Source organism: Stegostoma tigrinum, chromosome 2 (genome assembly GCF_030684315.1).
Source record: "Stegostoma tigrinum isolate sSteTig4 chromosome 2, sSteTig4.hap1, whole genome shotgun sequence".
Lineage (NCBI taxonomy): Eukaryota > Metazoa > Chordata > Chondrichthyes > Orectolobiformes > Stegostomatidae > Stegostoma > Stegostoma tigrinum.
In genome coordinates, this window is record NC_081355.1 from 72,430,778 (window position 1) to 72,448,717 (window position 17,940).

The 17,940-nt window shown below is 41.1% G+C and overlaps 1 protein-coding gene across 1 annotated transcript in view; it reads left to right on the forward strand.

Moving 5' to 3' along the window:
- Positions 1-17,940, forward strand: part of LOC125447373 (histone deacetylase 9-like) — a 737,956-nt gene that overhangs the window by 693,480 nt on the left and 26,536 nt on the right. The window contains exon 26 of the mRNA XM_059654559.1: positions 1,895-2,028. Coding sequence (XP_059510542.1) covers positions 1,895-2,028 — 134 coding nt within the window. The remainder of the gene's footprint in view (positions 1-1,894; positions 2,029-17,940) is intronic.

Here is a 17,940-nt window from a genome sequence, read left to right on the forward strand (position 1 = left end):
ATTATAGGAAGGATATGACTCCAGTGGAGAGGATGCAGAAGGACTAGAGTGATTCTTTTATGAAGAAGGACTAAGCTGAAGTTGTCTTCTCATCAGAGAATTCCGAGGAAGGATCTGATTGTGGTGTGCAAAGTCCTTGATTGAATGTGGCTTAACTTTTTAATTGAGTTTTGTGGTAGGGTCCCTCAACCGGAAATGTTAACTCTGATTTCTCTCCACTGATGCTACCAAATCTGTTGACCTTTTCCAGCAATTTCTAGTTTCATTTCTGATTTACAGCATCAGCAGTTCTTTGGATTTTTATTTAACTATTTAATTGTTCTTTATAGGAAGAATGGTAGGTAGTTAACAGTCATGGCAAATTATTGATTTACATGTAACTCCATCTATAAAGACTGGAACAGAACATCTTCTGTAGAAATAAGGTACCTCCATCAAAGGTGAATTTCTGCATTTAAACTTACTTGTGAAAATATCTGACCTGGCAATCAGTTTTACCAAATAATGGTGAGCATTTTACATTTCAGGGCTATTGCTATCACAAATCCAGACCAATACTTAAATTTATGGCTGCATCATAGCCACTCAGTCAAAACTGTCGAAATCCCAATCCACTCGCTCATTAGTCTTTATGTAACATGTTATAACCATCTTTGTTACTTTGCTTTGTAGCATGAGACAGAGAGTATAATTTGAGCCCAGGGTTGTCAGCTGCAGTCTTAAACAGTTGACTGCAGGAAGCGGGCTGGTTTCACATTACAAAGAAAACTCAGATAACCTACCTCCCAATGGTGATTTCTGACTCAATGTTATAAGAGGAATGTTATTAGGTGAGATGGAGACATCAGAATGAAGGATGTCCTATTTGGATGCAAATAAAGCAAAAGACAGTAATAAAAATATGGGCCATACTTCTATGTTAAGGACTTCTGTTTTAGATAGTGTACTGTTTATTAAAGGTGCCCTTAGACGTACCTTTTAAAATGATAGTCTACACTGATCACGATACATAAGTCCTGAGAATTTGAATATATGAACATGGGTTGCCTATATCCCTTCCCACTACTGAAAATCACCATATTAGATTAAAGAACATATTAGAGAGAAAAGTAAGAAAAAAGTACTTTGTAATAGTTCAGAATATATGCAGCTATTGCTTCAGTTTTGCAGTCAAGTTTAATTAAATTATTTAACATTTAACTTATGTTTGTGTATATAGAGACAGCTAATCCTCTTAATCTGCCATTTTACACGTTACAAATGGTATTTGATTTTAAGTTTAAATTTAATACAAAATGAAAATGATAAAAATACTACTACACTTACTGACCTGTTGATTTACAATGTGAATACCCAATTAGATGTTTAAAAATCACAATGTAGAATTATGGTGCTGTATCGAAAATTTGTGACATCTATAGCAGAGAATATTGGACTCAAATGCATCATACCGGAGATTCTTTTTTGGAGGTTTGTGTCGGGTTTAAAAATAACAGATTTATGGTTTTAGTTACATCAAGTACAGAGGAAGTTGTCCAAGCCCCATGGTGAATTCTTGGTCTCAGTTGTGCCTTCAGAGGGATGTATTCAGTAGAATCCACATAATTCTTCATGAGGAGGAAAAGAACATGAAAGCACTTTCTTAGTTTTAGCCATGGCCTGTAGTACTTGTAGTGTGGAGCACAAGCAACCCCTGGAAAAAAGATATATTTTTGGAATCAGAACACTCATTTTTCTATTGCACCAAAATAAACTGAACAACAAGTATTGTGAACACTATAACTAGTCTACAAAGTGAAGGACAGCCTGCACAGTAAATTGATATTGAATACCATGATAAATTAACATCTAATTTGCATAAAACTGTTGAGAATTATTCTTTTCTCTGTCTTAGGTTTTCAGTACCTGACAAAGGAGCTAATGACCTTGGCAAAGGGCCGTGTAATTTTAGCTCTTGAAGGTGGGCACAATCTTACTGCCATCTGTGATGCGTCAGAGGCCTGCTTTTATGCCCTGCTAGGAAATGAGGTACAATTTTCTCACAAGTCAATGCTTCACTAGAAACTTTCAATTTTGCTGGTGTTTTTTTCTTCTGTTGTGATTACATTTTCAGAACAATTGTTCGTGTATTAACAGAGGCTCAGTTGCAAAGTGATGAATTTTATAATTAGTGTAACATTCTCTTTGATCAATTTCCCACTTACTAATTTATGGAAGGATTTCAATCCAAGATCTCCGTAGCATTAATTTACAATAGGTTTGATTTTTAAAAAATACTTTGGCTATTTAAATAGTTTCTAGTTGTAAAAGAAAACACCCAAGGACCTCTGTGCAGATATTCTATGCTTTCTCACAAGTACTTATTCATGTGCTGGGAATGTAAGTTCACAAACATTTGATACTTTTCTCTTCCAAAATATGTCCCTTTATACATTGTTTTCTTTGGCCCCAGTTCCTGAAAAAAGCAACACACTAGTACATAGGCTTTGATTATCCTCAGAAAAATGGAAACTAATTGTGCGATTAGCAGTAATTTGGAGTCTTTTTTTAAGTGGGTCAGATGTGTAGGTGTGGGCTAATTGCAAACGGAAAGCCTGTGGTACTCTTTTCTTCCAAATAACTGTCAGCAAAATACTTTGATAGAAATACTGTTATTCTCCAGAAAAGCAAGAGACCATTATTTTATAGTGTGCCTGGGTTACATTGAATAAATAACACAATTATCTCAACCTTTAAAGAATTTATAATGCAGACATTTGTCTAATTTTATTGAGAACGATCATGATTGCCCACCTAAATTCACCAAATAATTCTGATTCATATCTGTAAGTGCAAACATCTTTGACCTACTGAACAAAAGGAAAACAAATCAATCACTTAGAAACGACCTCAGAATATAAAAGGGTTCAACCTGTGCATGGAATTATTAATTATGTATTCTTTGGAAGTTATTTTGAAGGAATGTTATGGTGCCAATCTATTTAGCTGTTTGTTTTTCCAATACAGGAGGCTATATTCTACCTCAATCATTCCTAGAATTTCATTTTGAGGCCATAGCAATAAGTTATACTTTTTGGAGAGTCCAATTCTCCCCTTAAGCTTGGTGTGAGGCCAGTGGAAAACCTTCATGCGAAACTGTTTTCAAATTATTTTCTTGAAGCAAATAATCAGATTGTCACACATTGCTTATGCCATAGAAAACAAGGTGCGAGCAACAGTGCATTATAGTTACTTTCAAAACAAAATAAGCAGTCTGTTTTTAAGTAAGGAAACTAGCAGCAAGCTAAAATGTTAAAGACAGCAATAGTTTGGATGTTAGTTTGCAGAAAGCTTATTTTAAAATCCCATATTCATAGCAAACAGAAATTTCAACATAGCTTTGGAAAAGTCAATGGAAAGAGAGTAAAGTTGAGGAAATTCCAGCCAAATTCATTTGTTCCTTCTATGTTCAATGTTGCAAAGCTATCTATGTCTGTTCCATCTTGCTATCTGTGGTGAAAGCATCAAAAGAAGAACTGCTCTTCTAAAATTTATATCACAAGCATTTATTATTTTCACTGCCAATTGTTCTTTGCAAACCTCTGCTCCCGCAGTTATTAGCTCCTTACTGGAATCTATCAAATGTCATTTTAATAGTTCAGTGGAAAAAGGGAAAACATTGTAAGATCAGAGGTGGGGTGTTCGCCAGTGATTGCACAATGTTCAACACTATTCATGACTCCTCAGATATTGAAGCAGTCCATTTTCAAATGCAACAAGATCTGAACAACAGGCTTGGCTGACAAGTGGCAAGTAATATTCACGGCACACAAATGCCAGGGTATGACTATCACGAAAAAGAGACAATCTAACCGCTACCCCTTGACATTCAACAGTGTTACCATCACTGAATCCCCTACTATCAACAGCTTGGGGGTAATCATTGACCAGAAATTCAACTGGACTCACCACATAATCACAATGGCTACAAGAGCAGGTCAGAAGTTAGAAATACTGTGGCAAGTAACTCGCCTACTGACTCCTCAAAGCCTGGCCACCATCTACAAGGCACAAATCAGGAATGTGATGGAATATTCCCCACTTGCCTGGATGAATGCAGCCCCAACAACACTGAAGAAGCTTGACACCATCCAAACAAAGCAGCTTGCTTGATTGGCAACACATCCACAAACATCCACTCCCTCCACCACTGATGCTCAGCAGCAGAAATGTGTACTATCTACAAGATGTACTGCAGAATTTCACCAAAGCTCCTTACACAGTACCTTCCAAACCCAAAGCCATTTCCATCTAGAAGGACAAGGGCAGCAGACATATGGGAACACCACTACCTTCAAGTTCCCCTCAAAGCCACTCACCATTCTGTCTTGGAAATATATTGCTGTTCCTTCACTGTCACTGGATCAAAATCCTGGAATTCCCTCCCTAGCAGCATTATGGGTTAAACCATGGCAGATGGACTGTAGCGGCTCAAGAAAGCAGCTCACCACCACCTTCTCAAGAGCAAGTGGGGAAGGGAAATAAATGCTGGCCAGCCGGCGACACCCACATCCCACAAATTAATTTAAAAATAGGTTTGCAAGGGTGCCCAAAAAGTTCTTGATGCCAAGGATCAAGTCATTGTTAATCTGCTCTGCTGCTAGGGATGTAGGGATTTAGGGAAAATATCTGCCATCCTTACCAGGTCTGGCTTACATATGACTCCAGACCCATAGCAATGGGGTTGACTGTGAGCTGCCCGCTGGGCAATAAATGCTGCCTAGGCAGCGACACCCTCATCCCGTGAATGAGTAAAGGAAATGTGATCAAAGACATGGTATGATCCTTTGATTCATTTTGTCAAACTTACTCCCCAAATCCATTCCAAATTAATGCCACCAGAAAATAGTGATAAGACGGGCTGGGGGAAGATGGATCTGAGGCAGTTACCACATTGAAGAAGCTTTCTGTATGCTCCTACTGAAGGTAGCATGCTTTGCCTGGAATTTGTCCTTTCTTAAATATGTTAAGAGATTCAGTCAGGATGTTTGCTTTTATTTGAACTTAGTTCCAGCCGCAGAACGTTGCAATAGAAATCTTTGTATTCTTATGCAATGGAGAAGGAACAAACAAATCAATGGAAGAGGCTAGTTTTGAAGTTCACAGAATCTGGCTTCATGCAAGCTTTCAGTTCATGTGTTCATGTACCCGCTCAGCAATGTTGAAAGAGCAAAAAAAAAATTACTTAATGGAAGGCTATGCTTCCCCTAGAGACTATTAGAGAGATTTATCAACAGCTGGCTGAAGATGTGCAGCCTACTTTCTCCCAAGAAAACATCATTTCTATTAGTTAAGGTGACCTCTGCCTTGAATTTCTTCATGACTGTATCCTTCCAGGTAACATCTGGTAACCTTTGCCACATTAGCTAGGCAGCTGTTCACCACTGAATCGAGATTAGAATTGCGATACTTTGGAAGAGAGTACAATTCGAAAAATTCCAATTGGAGTTGTTATGATCAGCTGAGAAGGGGTTGGCTACCCTCTTTCCCAATCCATGTTTGACTGCAATTTTATTTTAAAGGATATGGTTAACGATTCAGTAAGTGATTAACTGTTTATATGCTGTGCCTATAAAAGGCTCAAACAGACAGGTTTTCTTGAGCTTTGAATCCGAAAGAGACTAATATTTATTGTACTCAACTGGGTCTAATTAAAATAATAAAAGCACTTCTACTTTCATGCACATATAAATATTCAGATTCTCACATGCAAAAATAGATAACAAAGTGGGAGAATAGAGTAGGGGCTAATTTTAAAATTCAAGGCTAAATTCACATGATCTTTCTGACTTTGTGGATCCAGGCTGCTCTTATTGCCCTTCTGGTTTTAGATTTGAGACGATTTAAAGACATTGACAAATGGTTTATCTGTCCTGGGGTGAAAGCAGCTTCTGAGTTGAGCACTTTATAATTTTCATCCATGGCACACCAATAGCGAAACAGCAAACAGATTTTGGACTTGTAAGCTGTGTGGAAAGAGAGAAGAAGGTTCATGGAGAAGTCTTGGCATTTTAGTATCCTTTCCGATTCTACCTGTGCCCAGAGAAACAGTTTCTCAAACACAGAAGAGTATTAACTGGCTAGGCACATGATTGTCTCTCACCAACTGACTAGTGACCAAAATATGGTAGTAGCTACTGGTTTCCGGTGGTAACTTAAACAACTGTGGCTGAATGAATGCTTCTCTCGGCTAGGTTCCTTTCTTTCTGATCTGATTTTGCTCAATGCTTGTTCTGGAGTATGAAGGTTCTTTGCAAGGAGACAGGTGACTCAGTTCATTCATGTAGCAGTTGAAATAACAGTTACCAAATTGTAATTAAATGGCTAGGAAATGTCAACAGTGATAGAAGAACAAAGGTCATACATAGAAGCATAGAGCTGTACAAGGTCATTGAGGGAGGCTTGTGTGAAGCCACAGAGACATTTGAAATTGGAATTAATTACCTTGAAAATAATTTGCACAAGCATGAATCACTAAAATCTGACAAGAATAAATCTGGTCGGTATTCAGGGTGTTAAGCAAGCTAAGACATGAATTCGAATATTATTCTGAATAAGTAGTAATTCTGAGAAGTGAAGGTGGCAAGTTGTCTGGTAAATCCTTCAGGAGGCCAATGTCAACCAATGGAGGTATCAATTAAATCATGAAAGTCTTAGGACAGAACTGGAAATGTTTGTAGAAAAATGTGGCCTTAGTAACAAAACAGAAATAGGTTTCCAACTTAGGTGAGAGCAGCAACTTTGCTTTAAAATCTCAACAACTGTAAGAGAAAGGAAAGACTGAGGAGGTGAAGAATTCCACTGTTTCGAGATCTTCTAAAAGTAAACCCAATGGGAATTTAAGAAGTGACGTATAGGATACCAGACTAGGAGCAAAAAAGAACAACACGGGAAAATTCAAAGGAGGACTAACCATGGTGGCACCAATGAACTAAATACAAGATCAAAATAAGATGGGCCCAACAAGTCCACACCGACCCTTGGAGCATTTCACTCAGACCTATTCCCCTATAACCCACCCAAGCTACACATCCCTGAATACTACAGGCAATTTAGCATGGCCAATCCACCTAGCCTGCACAAGCAGTCTTCTCCTGAGATTCTTTCCTCTAATCCACTGCAAGCTGAAGAAATTTCTCCTTATCTCAGTTCTAAAGGGCTATCGCTTTATTCTGCGTCCTTGTGTCTTAGTCTTTCCTACTAGTGGAAACATCTTCTCCACATCCACTCTATCCAGACCTCTAAGTGTTCTCTCTAAGTTTCAATCAGATCACCACTCATCCATAAAACTTGATTGAATATAGCCCTAGAGTCCTGAATCATTCCTCAAATGACAAGCTCTTCATTCCTGGGATCATTCTTGCAAACCTCCTCTGGACCCCCTCCAATGCCACCATATCCTTCCTTAGATGCAGCGTCCAAAACTGCTCGCAAAATCCCAAATGAGGTCTGACCAGAGATACAGTCTCAGCAATGCATTTCTGCTCTTACTTTCCAGCCGTCTTGAAACGAATATAAGCATTGCATTTGCCTTCCTAACCTCCAACAGAACATGCATGTTCAACTCACTTAGCATGCCCAAGTCCTTCTGCAGTCTTCCCGCTTCCTCAACACTACCTGTCTCTCCATCTATCTTTGTGTCACCTGCAAACTTAGCAACAATGCTCTCAGTTCCTTAATGTATAACTTGAATAGTTGTGGTCCCAGCACAGATCCCTGCACAACTCCACTCGTCACTCTCTATCATCCTAAAAAAGACCCTTTTACCCTACTGTCTGTCTTCTACTAGCCAATCAATCCTCTATCCATGCTAGTATCTTGCCTCTAACACCATCAGTTATTTAGCAGTCCCTTGTGTGGCACCTTGCAAAAGGCCTTCTGGAAATTCAAATAGATCATGTCCATTGGCTTACTTTGACTAACTTACTCATTATCTCCTCAAAGAATTTTCACAAATTTGTCAGACATGACCTTCCCTTGATGGAGCTGCGCTGAGTTAATCCTATTTTTACCAACCACTTCCAAGTACACTACAATCTCATCTTTAATTACAGTCTCAAAAATCTTACCAATGCTCAAGGTCAGGCTAACCGGCCTATAATTTCCCATCTTCTTTCTCTGTTGTTTCTTGCACAGGGGTGTTACATGAGCCATTCTCTGACCCCTGAGTTCCTTCCTGACTCCAGTGATTCCTGGAAGATCACCATCTTCCATCTTTACACAGTGTAAACTGTTTAAGTAGTTCAATGTGCACAGAACCCTGTGTTGTCACAAGATGCCATTCACATTTATCTGGTAGTGCTTCTGATTTGGTCTACAATGTCCCACATTGATCACATGGTGGAAGAGTGAGTCATGACATCAGTGGACAAGAAAGTAAAGTTGATTTAAAATGTATTCACTTTCAGCATGGTTTGCACTATTTACGAACCAATTTCACCTCAAAGATTTCTTTTGTATTGTCTCAATTCTATAACGAGATTTGCAGCTTCCAGCTTTGTCTACCTGCTGAATCAGATGCCTAAACTTTGGGTTACAATTATTATAACTAATGAGTGTGCTTGCACAGAGCAGGGTGATTTACCAAAGATTCTCAGGCAGCACCTTCCCAACCCATGGCAACTTCCATCTAGAAGGGTGGCAGATATATGGGAACACCACCACTTTCAAATTCCCTTCCAAACCACTCACCGTCGTCCTTCCTTCATGGTTGCTGGGACAAAATCCTGGAACTCCCTCTCTAAAAGCATTGAGAGTCCACCCACAGCAGGTGGACTGCAACAGTTCAAGAAGGCAGCTCACCATCACCTTCTCAAGGGCAACTAGAAACCAACAATAAATGCTGGACAGCCAGCGACAACCGCTTTCCTCAAATAAATTTAAAAAAAGAGGGTTTTTTTCAACTTGTGTGATTATCATGGGACAGAAGCACAATTGGAGGTCGTCAGTGATTTTGATACCTCTGTCTTTAGAATATACCATGGTCAATTAACAAAACTAAAATTAGCTTAGAAGATAGAACATAGAACATAGAACATAGAACAATACAGCACAGAACAGGCCCTTCGGCCCTCGATGTTGTGCCGACCTGTGAACTAATCTACCCTCGCCCCCTACGCTATCCCATCATTATCCATATGCTTATCCCAGGACTGTTTAAAGGCCCCTAATGTGGCTGAGTTAACTACATTGGCAGGCAGGGCATTCCATGCCCTTACCACTCTCTGCGTAAAGAACCTGCCTCTGACATCTGTCTTAAATCTATCACCCCTCAATTTGTAGCTATGCCCCCTTGTACAAGCTGAAGTCATCATCCTCGGAAAAAGACTCTCGCTGTCCACCCTATCTAATCCTCTGATCTTCTTGTATATCTCCATTAAATCCCCTCTTAGCCTCCATCTCTCCAGTGAGAACAGATCCAAGTCCCTCGGCCGTTCTTCATGGGGCCTGCGCTCCAGACCAGGCAACATCCTGGTAAATCTTGTCTGCACCTTTTTCAATGCTTCCACATCCTTCCTGTAATGGGGCGACCAGAACTGCACGCAATATTCCAAGTGAGGCTGCACTAGCATTTTGTACAGTTGCAGCATAACATCACGGCTCTGGAACTCAATCCGTCTACCAATAAAACATAACACACTGTAAGCCTTCTTAATAGCACTACCAACCTGGGTGGCAACTTTCAAGGGTCTATGTACATGGACACCAAGATCCCTCTGCACATGCACACTACCAAGAATCTTTCCATTGACCCAGTATTCTGCCTTCTTATTACTCTTCCCAAAGTGAATCACCTCACATTTATCTGCATTGAACTCCATTTGCCACCTTTCAGCCCAATTCTGCAGTTTATCCAAGTCTCCCTCCAGCCTGCAACATTCTTCCACACTGTCCACCACTCCACCGACTTTAGTGTCATCTGCAAACTTACTAACCCATCCGCCTATGCCTGCGTCCAAGTCATTTATAAAAATGACAAACAGCAGTGGTCCCAAAACAGATCCTTTAACCACACCACCAGTGACCTGACTCCAGGCTGAATATTTTCCATCAACCACCACCCGTTGCCTTCTTACAGAAAGCCAGTTTCTAATCCAAACTGCTAAATCTCCCTCAATCCCATGCCTCTGTATTTTTTCCAATAGCCTACCATGTGGAGCCTTATCAAAAGCTTTACTGAAGTCCATGTACACCATATCAACTGCCCTACCCTCATCCACATGCTTGGTTACCTTCTCTAAAACTCAGTGAGGTTTGTGAGACACGACCTGCCCTTGACGAATCCATGCTGACTATCTCCAATCAAATTGTTGTTTGCTAGATGATTATAAATCCTATCTCTTATAATCCTTTCCAAAACCTTTCCTACAACAGACATAACGCTCACAGGTCTATAATTACCTGGGTCACCCCTACTGCCCTTCTTGAACACGGGCACAACATTTGCAATCCTCCAGTCCTCTGGTACTAAACCTGTAGACAATGAGGACTCAAAGATCAAGGCCAAAGTCTCCGCCACCTCCTCCCTTGCTTCCCAGAGAATCATCAGAAAAATCCCATCTGGCCCAGGGGATTTATCTACCTTCACACCTTCTAGAATTACAACATCTCCTCCTTCCTAACCTTTCAATTCTAGTAGCCCGTAACTCAGTCATCTCCTCTACAATATTCTCCTGTTCCTCAGTGAAAACAGATGAGAAATAATCATTTAGCACCTCTCCGATCTCTACAGGGTCCACACACAACTTCCCACTTCTGTCTTTGACAGGCCCTATTCCTACCCTAGTCAGCCTCTTATTCCTCACATACCTATAGAAAGCTTCAGGGTTCTCCTTTCTTCTACCTTCTAATGTCTGCTCATTTCCCCTCCTTGCTCTTCTTAACTCTGTCTTTAAATCCTTCCTTGCTAATCTGTAACTCTCCATTGTCTCATCTGAACCATCTTGTCTCATTGCCACATAAGCCTCCCTCTTCCGCTTAACAAGAGATACAATTTCTTTAGCAAACTTTAGTTCCCTTACCTTATCACTTCCTTCCTACCTGACAGGGACATATCTATCAAGGACACGCAATATCTGTTCCTTAAACCAGCTCCACATTTCGATTGCCCCCATTCCCTGCATTTTGCTAACCCATTCTATGCCTCCTAAGTCTTACCTAATGGCATTATAATTGCCCTTCCCCCATCTATAACTCTTGCCCTGTGGCATGTTCCTATCCCTTTCCAGCGCTAAACTAAACACAACTGAATTATGGTCACTCTCTCCAAAGTGCTCACCTACCACTAAATCAAACACCTGGCCTGGCTCATTACCAAGTCCCAAGTCCAGTGTGGCCTCCCCTCTTGTTGGCCCTTCAACATACTGTGTCAGGAAACCCTCCTGCTCACTTTGGACAAAAACTGATCCATCTGACGTACTAGAGTTGTAGCATTTCCAGTCAATGTTAGGGAAGTTAAAGTCTCCCATAATGACCACCCTGTTCCTTTCACTCCTGCCCAGAATAGTTTTGCCAATCCTCTCCTCCACATCCCTGGAACTTTGCGGAGGTCTATAAAAAACTCCCAGCAGTGTTACCTCTCCTCTTCTGTTTCTGACTTCCGCCCTACCACCTCAGTAGACGAGTCCTCATCAAAAGTTTTTTCAGCTACCGTTATACTGTCCTTGACTAACAAAGCCACACCTGCAACCCCCCCTCCCAACCTCCCTGTTTTACCACCTTCCCTGATCTGAATGAAAGATCCAAACCCTGGAACCTGCAACATCCATTCCTGACCCTGCTTTATCCATGTCTCCGAAATGGCCACAACATCAAAGTCCCAGGTACCTATCCATGCTGCAAGCTCACCTACTTATTCTGGATACTCCTGATGTTGAAGTAGACACACTTCAATCCAGCATGCTGTCTGCCAGCACACTCCTGTGACGGTGAGATCCTGTCCATGTCCTCCCTACTGTCATCCTCCCATGTACTAGGACTGTACTTCAGTTTCCTATCCCATACAGAGTCCTTGGTTGAGCAGCAAGTTATTCATGCCAGCAGTTTTTCAGGATTTAACATTCTAAAATGTTTTCTTGATTCAATCTTGTAAAGGTCAATGAATTATTTTTAAGCAGTGCCTTTAAATAATGTATACTTCTGTATATATTTGATGGTATTGATTCACTCACATGCTTTCTAACCATGTCAGAGCAGAGGAAATTTGGAATTTTCTTACACAAATGAATATTGTTGCAGCATTAATTGAAATTTCCAAGATTTATATTTATAGATTTTTATTTGGTCAGGCTATCAAGAGATACATATCTATACTGCATATCTGCAATTGATGTAAGCATCAGCTATTATTCTGATTGTACGGTAGAACAGCTGAACGGGCTGAATAGTCCATTCCATGCAATATAGGTGGGTGCTCTTCACAACCATGCAATATTGCTATATTATGTATATAATAGGCAAATTTGACTTCTTTATATAGACATGACATTTACAAAACATGACAGCCAAATATCACAGGTTGATTTTTTTCTGTTGATTCATTTCAACCATAAAAAGCAGACCAGCAGAATGTAACGTCAAGACCAACAATAAAAGGAACCATTTATGTTATCGGGCTCAAATCAAGATTAAACATTACTGCTTTAGCTACATAACGCTAAGAATAGTCATTGAAACAAGACAAACCTTCTAATGAACCCATGCAGAATTTGTACACTGTACACAACTCTGGTTAGCTACTCCAAGAACTAGTCCTTTATATCCTTATGGGTGGGACCTATTGTGAGATGTCAGTCAATGCTTTCATGTACAGATCATCTTGTAAAGCATTACCCTGCACCCTGTCCTTGACAAAAGCTTTTTCTAGTTATTAAATTCTCCATATAGTCATTTCAAGGAAGTAGATTTATCAGCAAAAGTCTCCCCAAGAACTCTGGCTTTAAAAATGACTGACGGCTTCTTTAGGTTTAAAGTATGCTGCTTGGGATCGAAATATTCAGGTACAGTTTGTTGCTATACTGGAGCCTTGGCGAATCTTCAGTTTTGTGAATGTCCTTTGTAGAGGATGAACTTTTCCGGGTAAATTTTGTTAAAGAACCATTGCAGATCTTTTATTTCAGAAGTTATTTACTGAGGGTATCCTCTGGTATCAGTGTTACTGTTGAACATTTGTTTCATTAGAGTATCTTTATTTCCACAAATCTTGACAAAGAGTTTCATTGTGTTTCTGAAAGAATTAATTTTCTCCACTTGACACTGTAATGAGGTAGACTCACTTGTGATCCTTCGATTCTTGCTCCTATTCTTTTGGATAATATCATCATTTTATCTATTTCAATCATGGACAGTAAATCTGATTGGCACTGCTTCTTCCAAAAAGATAAATTGACTCTAACAAGAGTCAACCACTAAATCCCATTGGTTATGGTGTAAAGGTTGTGGCACTGAACAGTATGATTGTCATTTTTAATGCCATATTTGGGTGCTTTTAATATCTGACATCAACTGATTTAGACACTTCTTTCAGTCTATCATATGATTTCTTTTTTATACTTCAGAAAGGATGAAATCTGATGAAATTCTTGAGCTAGGCTAACATTCTGTTCCCATTTCAATAGTTCTTTCCAGTAGGATATCCTCTTTTATTTGCGAAATATGTGAAAGAGATGGATTGGAAATTTTGACAATACACTGCTTCAAATTAATTTGGGTTATAAATGACCAGAATCACACAAAGTTCTGATAGTGCACAAAGACAACATGACAAAATTGTCAATAGGTTTTCCTGGAAGCTTTATCTTTTGACTAAACCTTATTCTTTCCATGACATGTTTGCGACCTAAAGTAAAGTAATTGTCAAATGTATTGTCAAAGGTTAAATTACGTTGTCTTAGAGTCATAGCAATTGAGCTGTACAGCTCAGAAACAGACCCTCCAGTCGAACTTGTCCATGCTGGCCAGATATTCTAAATTAATCTAGTCCCATTTGCTAGTATTTGACCCATATCCCTCTAAATCCTTCCTATTCATATACCATTCCAAATACCTTTGAAATGTTGTAATTATACCAGCCTCCATCACTTCCTCTAGCAGCTCATTCCACACGACACTACCCTCAGCGTGAAAACGTTGCCCCTCAGGTCCCTTTGAAATCTTTCCCCTCTCACCTTAAACTGTTCTGTCTGGTTTTGGACTCCTTTACCCCAGGAAAAAGACTTTGACGATTCGCCTATCCATGCCCCTTATGATTTTATAAATCTCTCCAAGGTCACCTCTCAGCCTCCGTCGCTCCAGGGAAAATAGCCCCAGCCTATTCAACTTCTCCCTATAGCTGAAACCCTCCAACCCTGGCAACATCCTGGTAAATCTTTGCTACACTCTTTCTTGTTTCACAACATTCTTCCTATAGCAAGGAGACCAGAATTGAACTCAGTCTTAAAATAACGGACTGACATTAAAAAAAGTAGCTTGCACTTATTCTTCTCTGGGCTTCTCCTGTAAGGTTGGAACAATTCTAAACCACAAGCATTGTCTTATCCTATAAAATCCAGTTTAATTCCTTGTCCAAAATGCTTTTGATTTTAAATCTCCTTGGAGGTTGGTAGCAGCTTACCCCACATTTATTGTGATGCTGTTTTTTTTTCCTTTTTCACTGACTTACTTGAAAAATATTGTAGGGATTCTTAATCTTTGTAATAGATGGAGCTAATTTTGCTTTTGGTGTTTTAGATTGCATAATCAGGGACAGAAGGTGGAGGGGTGAACTTATTCAGGTTTGTAAAGTCATGAGGGACATAGATGAGGTGAATGACAAGGGTCTTTTCCCCAGGGTAGGGGAGTTCAAAACTCAGGGGCATATTTTTAAGATAAGGGGAGAAAAATTTAAGAAGGATATGAAGGGCAACATTTTTGCACAGAGATCATAGAAGCCCTACAATGTGGAAGTAAGCCATTCAGCCCATCAAGTATACACTGATTCTCCAATGACCATCCCACCCAATCCCTGCAGGCCCACATTTCCCATGGCTAACCCACCTGCACATTATGGACAATTTAGCATGGCCAGTCCACCCTACCTGCACATCTTTGGACTGTGGGAGTAAACAGTAGAACCTGAAGGAAACCCATGCAGACACAGAGAAAATGATCAAACGCCACACAGACATTTGCCCAAGGCCAGAATTAAACCTGGGTTCCTGGCACTGTGAGGCAGTAATGCTAACCACTGAGCCACTGTGTTTAGATGGTTCATATATAGATTGAACTGCCAGAGACAGTGGTGGATGCAGGTGCAATTACAAAGTTTAAAAGACAGTTGGGTAGGTTCATGAATAGGAAAGATTTGGGGGAATGTGCGCCAAGCGCAGCCAGCTGGGACGAGTTTAGTTTGGTAGTATGTTTAGCATGAACTGGTGTTGGACCGAAGGGTCTGTTTCCACAGTGCATGACTGTGTGGCAGTATGGTGGCACAGTGGTTAATGCTGCTGCCTCACAGCACCAGGGACCTGGGTTTGATTCCAGCCTTAGGTGTCTGTCTGTAAGGAGTTTGCATAATCTCCCCATGTCTGTGTGGGTTTCCTCTGGTTTCTTCCCACACTCCAAAGATGTGCAGCTTAGGTGGATTGGCCACGCTAAATTGCCATAGTGTTCAAGATGTGTAGCTTAGGTGGGTTATAGGGGAATGGGTCTGGGTGGGATACACTGAGGTCCAGTGTGGACTTTTTCGGCTGAAGGGCCTGTTTCCACAATGTAGGGATTCTAACTCCAATATGACTCTATAAATTGCAACAGAATACCACAAAAAGATCAATGACTTTTTGCATTTCACAAGTTTAAGTGCCACTATCTTCTCTCACTGCCCCAAGCTTTGAGGGTTAACACTCACTTTAATTCTATCATTGCACGCACTTCTCACCAGTATTCACGGAGTACAACTCTCAGTACTGAATACGTCATGCTCATTCAAGGGCCCACACCCATTTTATCTTCCTTCTAGCCCTTCCTGACTCTTCATTTTCTACTCAATTGCTGGGCACTTCTCACCATTTCTCCTGCTCCTTTATCACCACGAAGTTCTTATCAATACAGTCCCATCATTTTCTGCCCTTCTTTTTATGTTATCACAGGGAAGAAAATGGCCTAATCCACAAATGATATCTCAACAGCAACCCAATTGTCCCATGTGTAATCCTCGGACTACTAGCACGTGATGTGAAGGACTAATCGTGAGCAACCAACTGTAGTGTAATTGAATGAGTCCCTTGACTGAACCATGGCAATGTTCCCTCACTGACTGCCTGTCCTCCTTTGCCAAACAAAGGACTGATGCTCATTGACTCTCACGTATTGTCATTTGCTTGAAGCACATGCAGTGTGTTTGCCATATAGTCGGCTAGGAAATGAGTCAGCTTTGATCCTCTTGTAGCATAGTTCTGTACAATGACATTTTCACCCTCTGTCTAATGGATAGACTGATTATTCAGAGCTGTCCAACATCACTAGCTGCCTGCCTGTTCTGTGCTAAGCACAGAGACTTAACAGGCTGCAACTCAGTGTTTAACTCACAGTGCACCAAGAGAGAATTGGGAAGCACACTGAGGATGACAGCCTCAAGTAAATGCAAAAGTGCGTGAACACTAAAAAGCAAGTTAGAGCCATAAGGAGCATGTGACCATCGTGTGCTTGCTGCAAAGAGACCTAGCTGAGGCTTGGAAGTAATCAGTGTCTGTCAGGTCCAAAATAAAGTATTGAAGACTGGCATGGTGTTAACATCGATCTAAGAGCAGGCGGGTTTGAGGCGAGTGATTTGCTAATGTGGACTTGTTTTGGTAAAAGGGTGGGGAGGACGGTGAGCATGGAGCATGCAAGAACATTGCTCTGAAGAAGCAGTTGCGTGGTGGTCAGGACAGGCATTCAGTGAGCTGCTCCATACCAGATACCCACTCTGTTTTACTTGTCACGAATTTTCCCTATCATAAGGGTATGCATGCGGGTACTCTCTGACGCCTCCTCCTAACAGCCCCTTGATCATGACCCCACCCCTGACCACCAGACCATCATCTCACAAACCATCCACAACCTCATCACTTCAGGTGAACACCCACCCACAGCCTCTAACCTCATCATTCCCCAACGCCGCACCACCCGTTTCTATCTCCTTCCCAAAACCCAAAACCTGAATGCCCTGGTCAACCCATTGTCTCTGCCTGCTCCTGCCCCACCGAACTTATCTCCACCTATCTCAGCTCCATCTTCTCTCCCTTGGTCCAGGAACTCCCTAACTACATCCGTGACACCACCCATGCCCTCCACCTCCTCCAAATCTTCCACTTTCCTGGTACCCAAAACCTCATCTTTACCATGGACATCCAGTTCCTGTACACCTGGGTTCCCCATGCAGATGGCCTAAAGGCTCTCTTCTTCTTCCTGTCCCACAGACCTGACCAGTCCCCCTCCACTGACACCCTCATCTGCCGAGCCGTACTAGTCCTCACCCTCAACCACTTCTCTTTTGATTTCTCCCACTTCCTACAGACAAAGAAGGTGGCCATGGTTACCCGCATGGGCCCAAACTATGCCTGCCTCTTTGTCAGATATATGAAACGATCCCTCTTCCAAAGCTAAACTGGCCCTATGCCCCACCTCTTCCTCCATTACATTGATGACTATTGGTGCCGCCTCGTGCTCCCACGAAGAGCTCAAACAGTTCATCCACTTCACTAACACCTTCCACCCCAACCTTAAGTTCAACTGGACCATCTCTGATCCCTCTCTCTCCTTCCTGGACCTCTCTGTCTCCATCTCTAACATCAACCCGGAAACCAATATCCACTTCAAGCCAACTGACTCCCAGAGCTACCTAGAATATACCTCCACTTACCCACCTTCCTGCAAAAAGGCCAT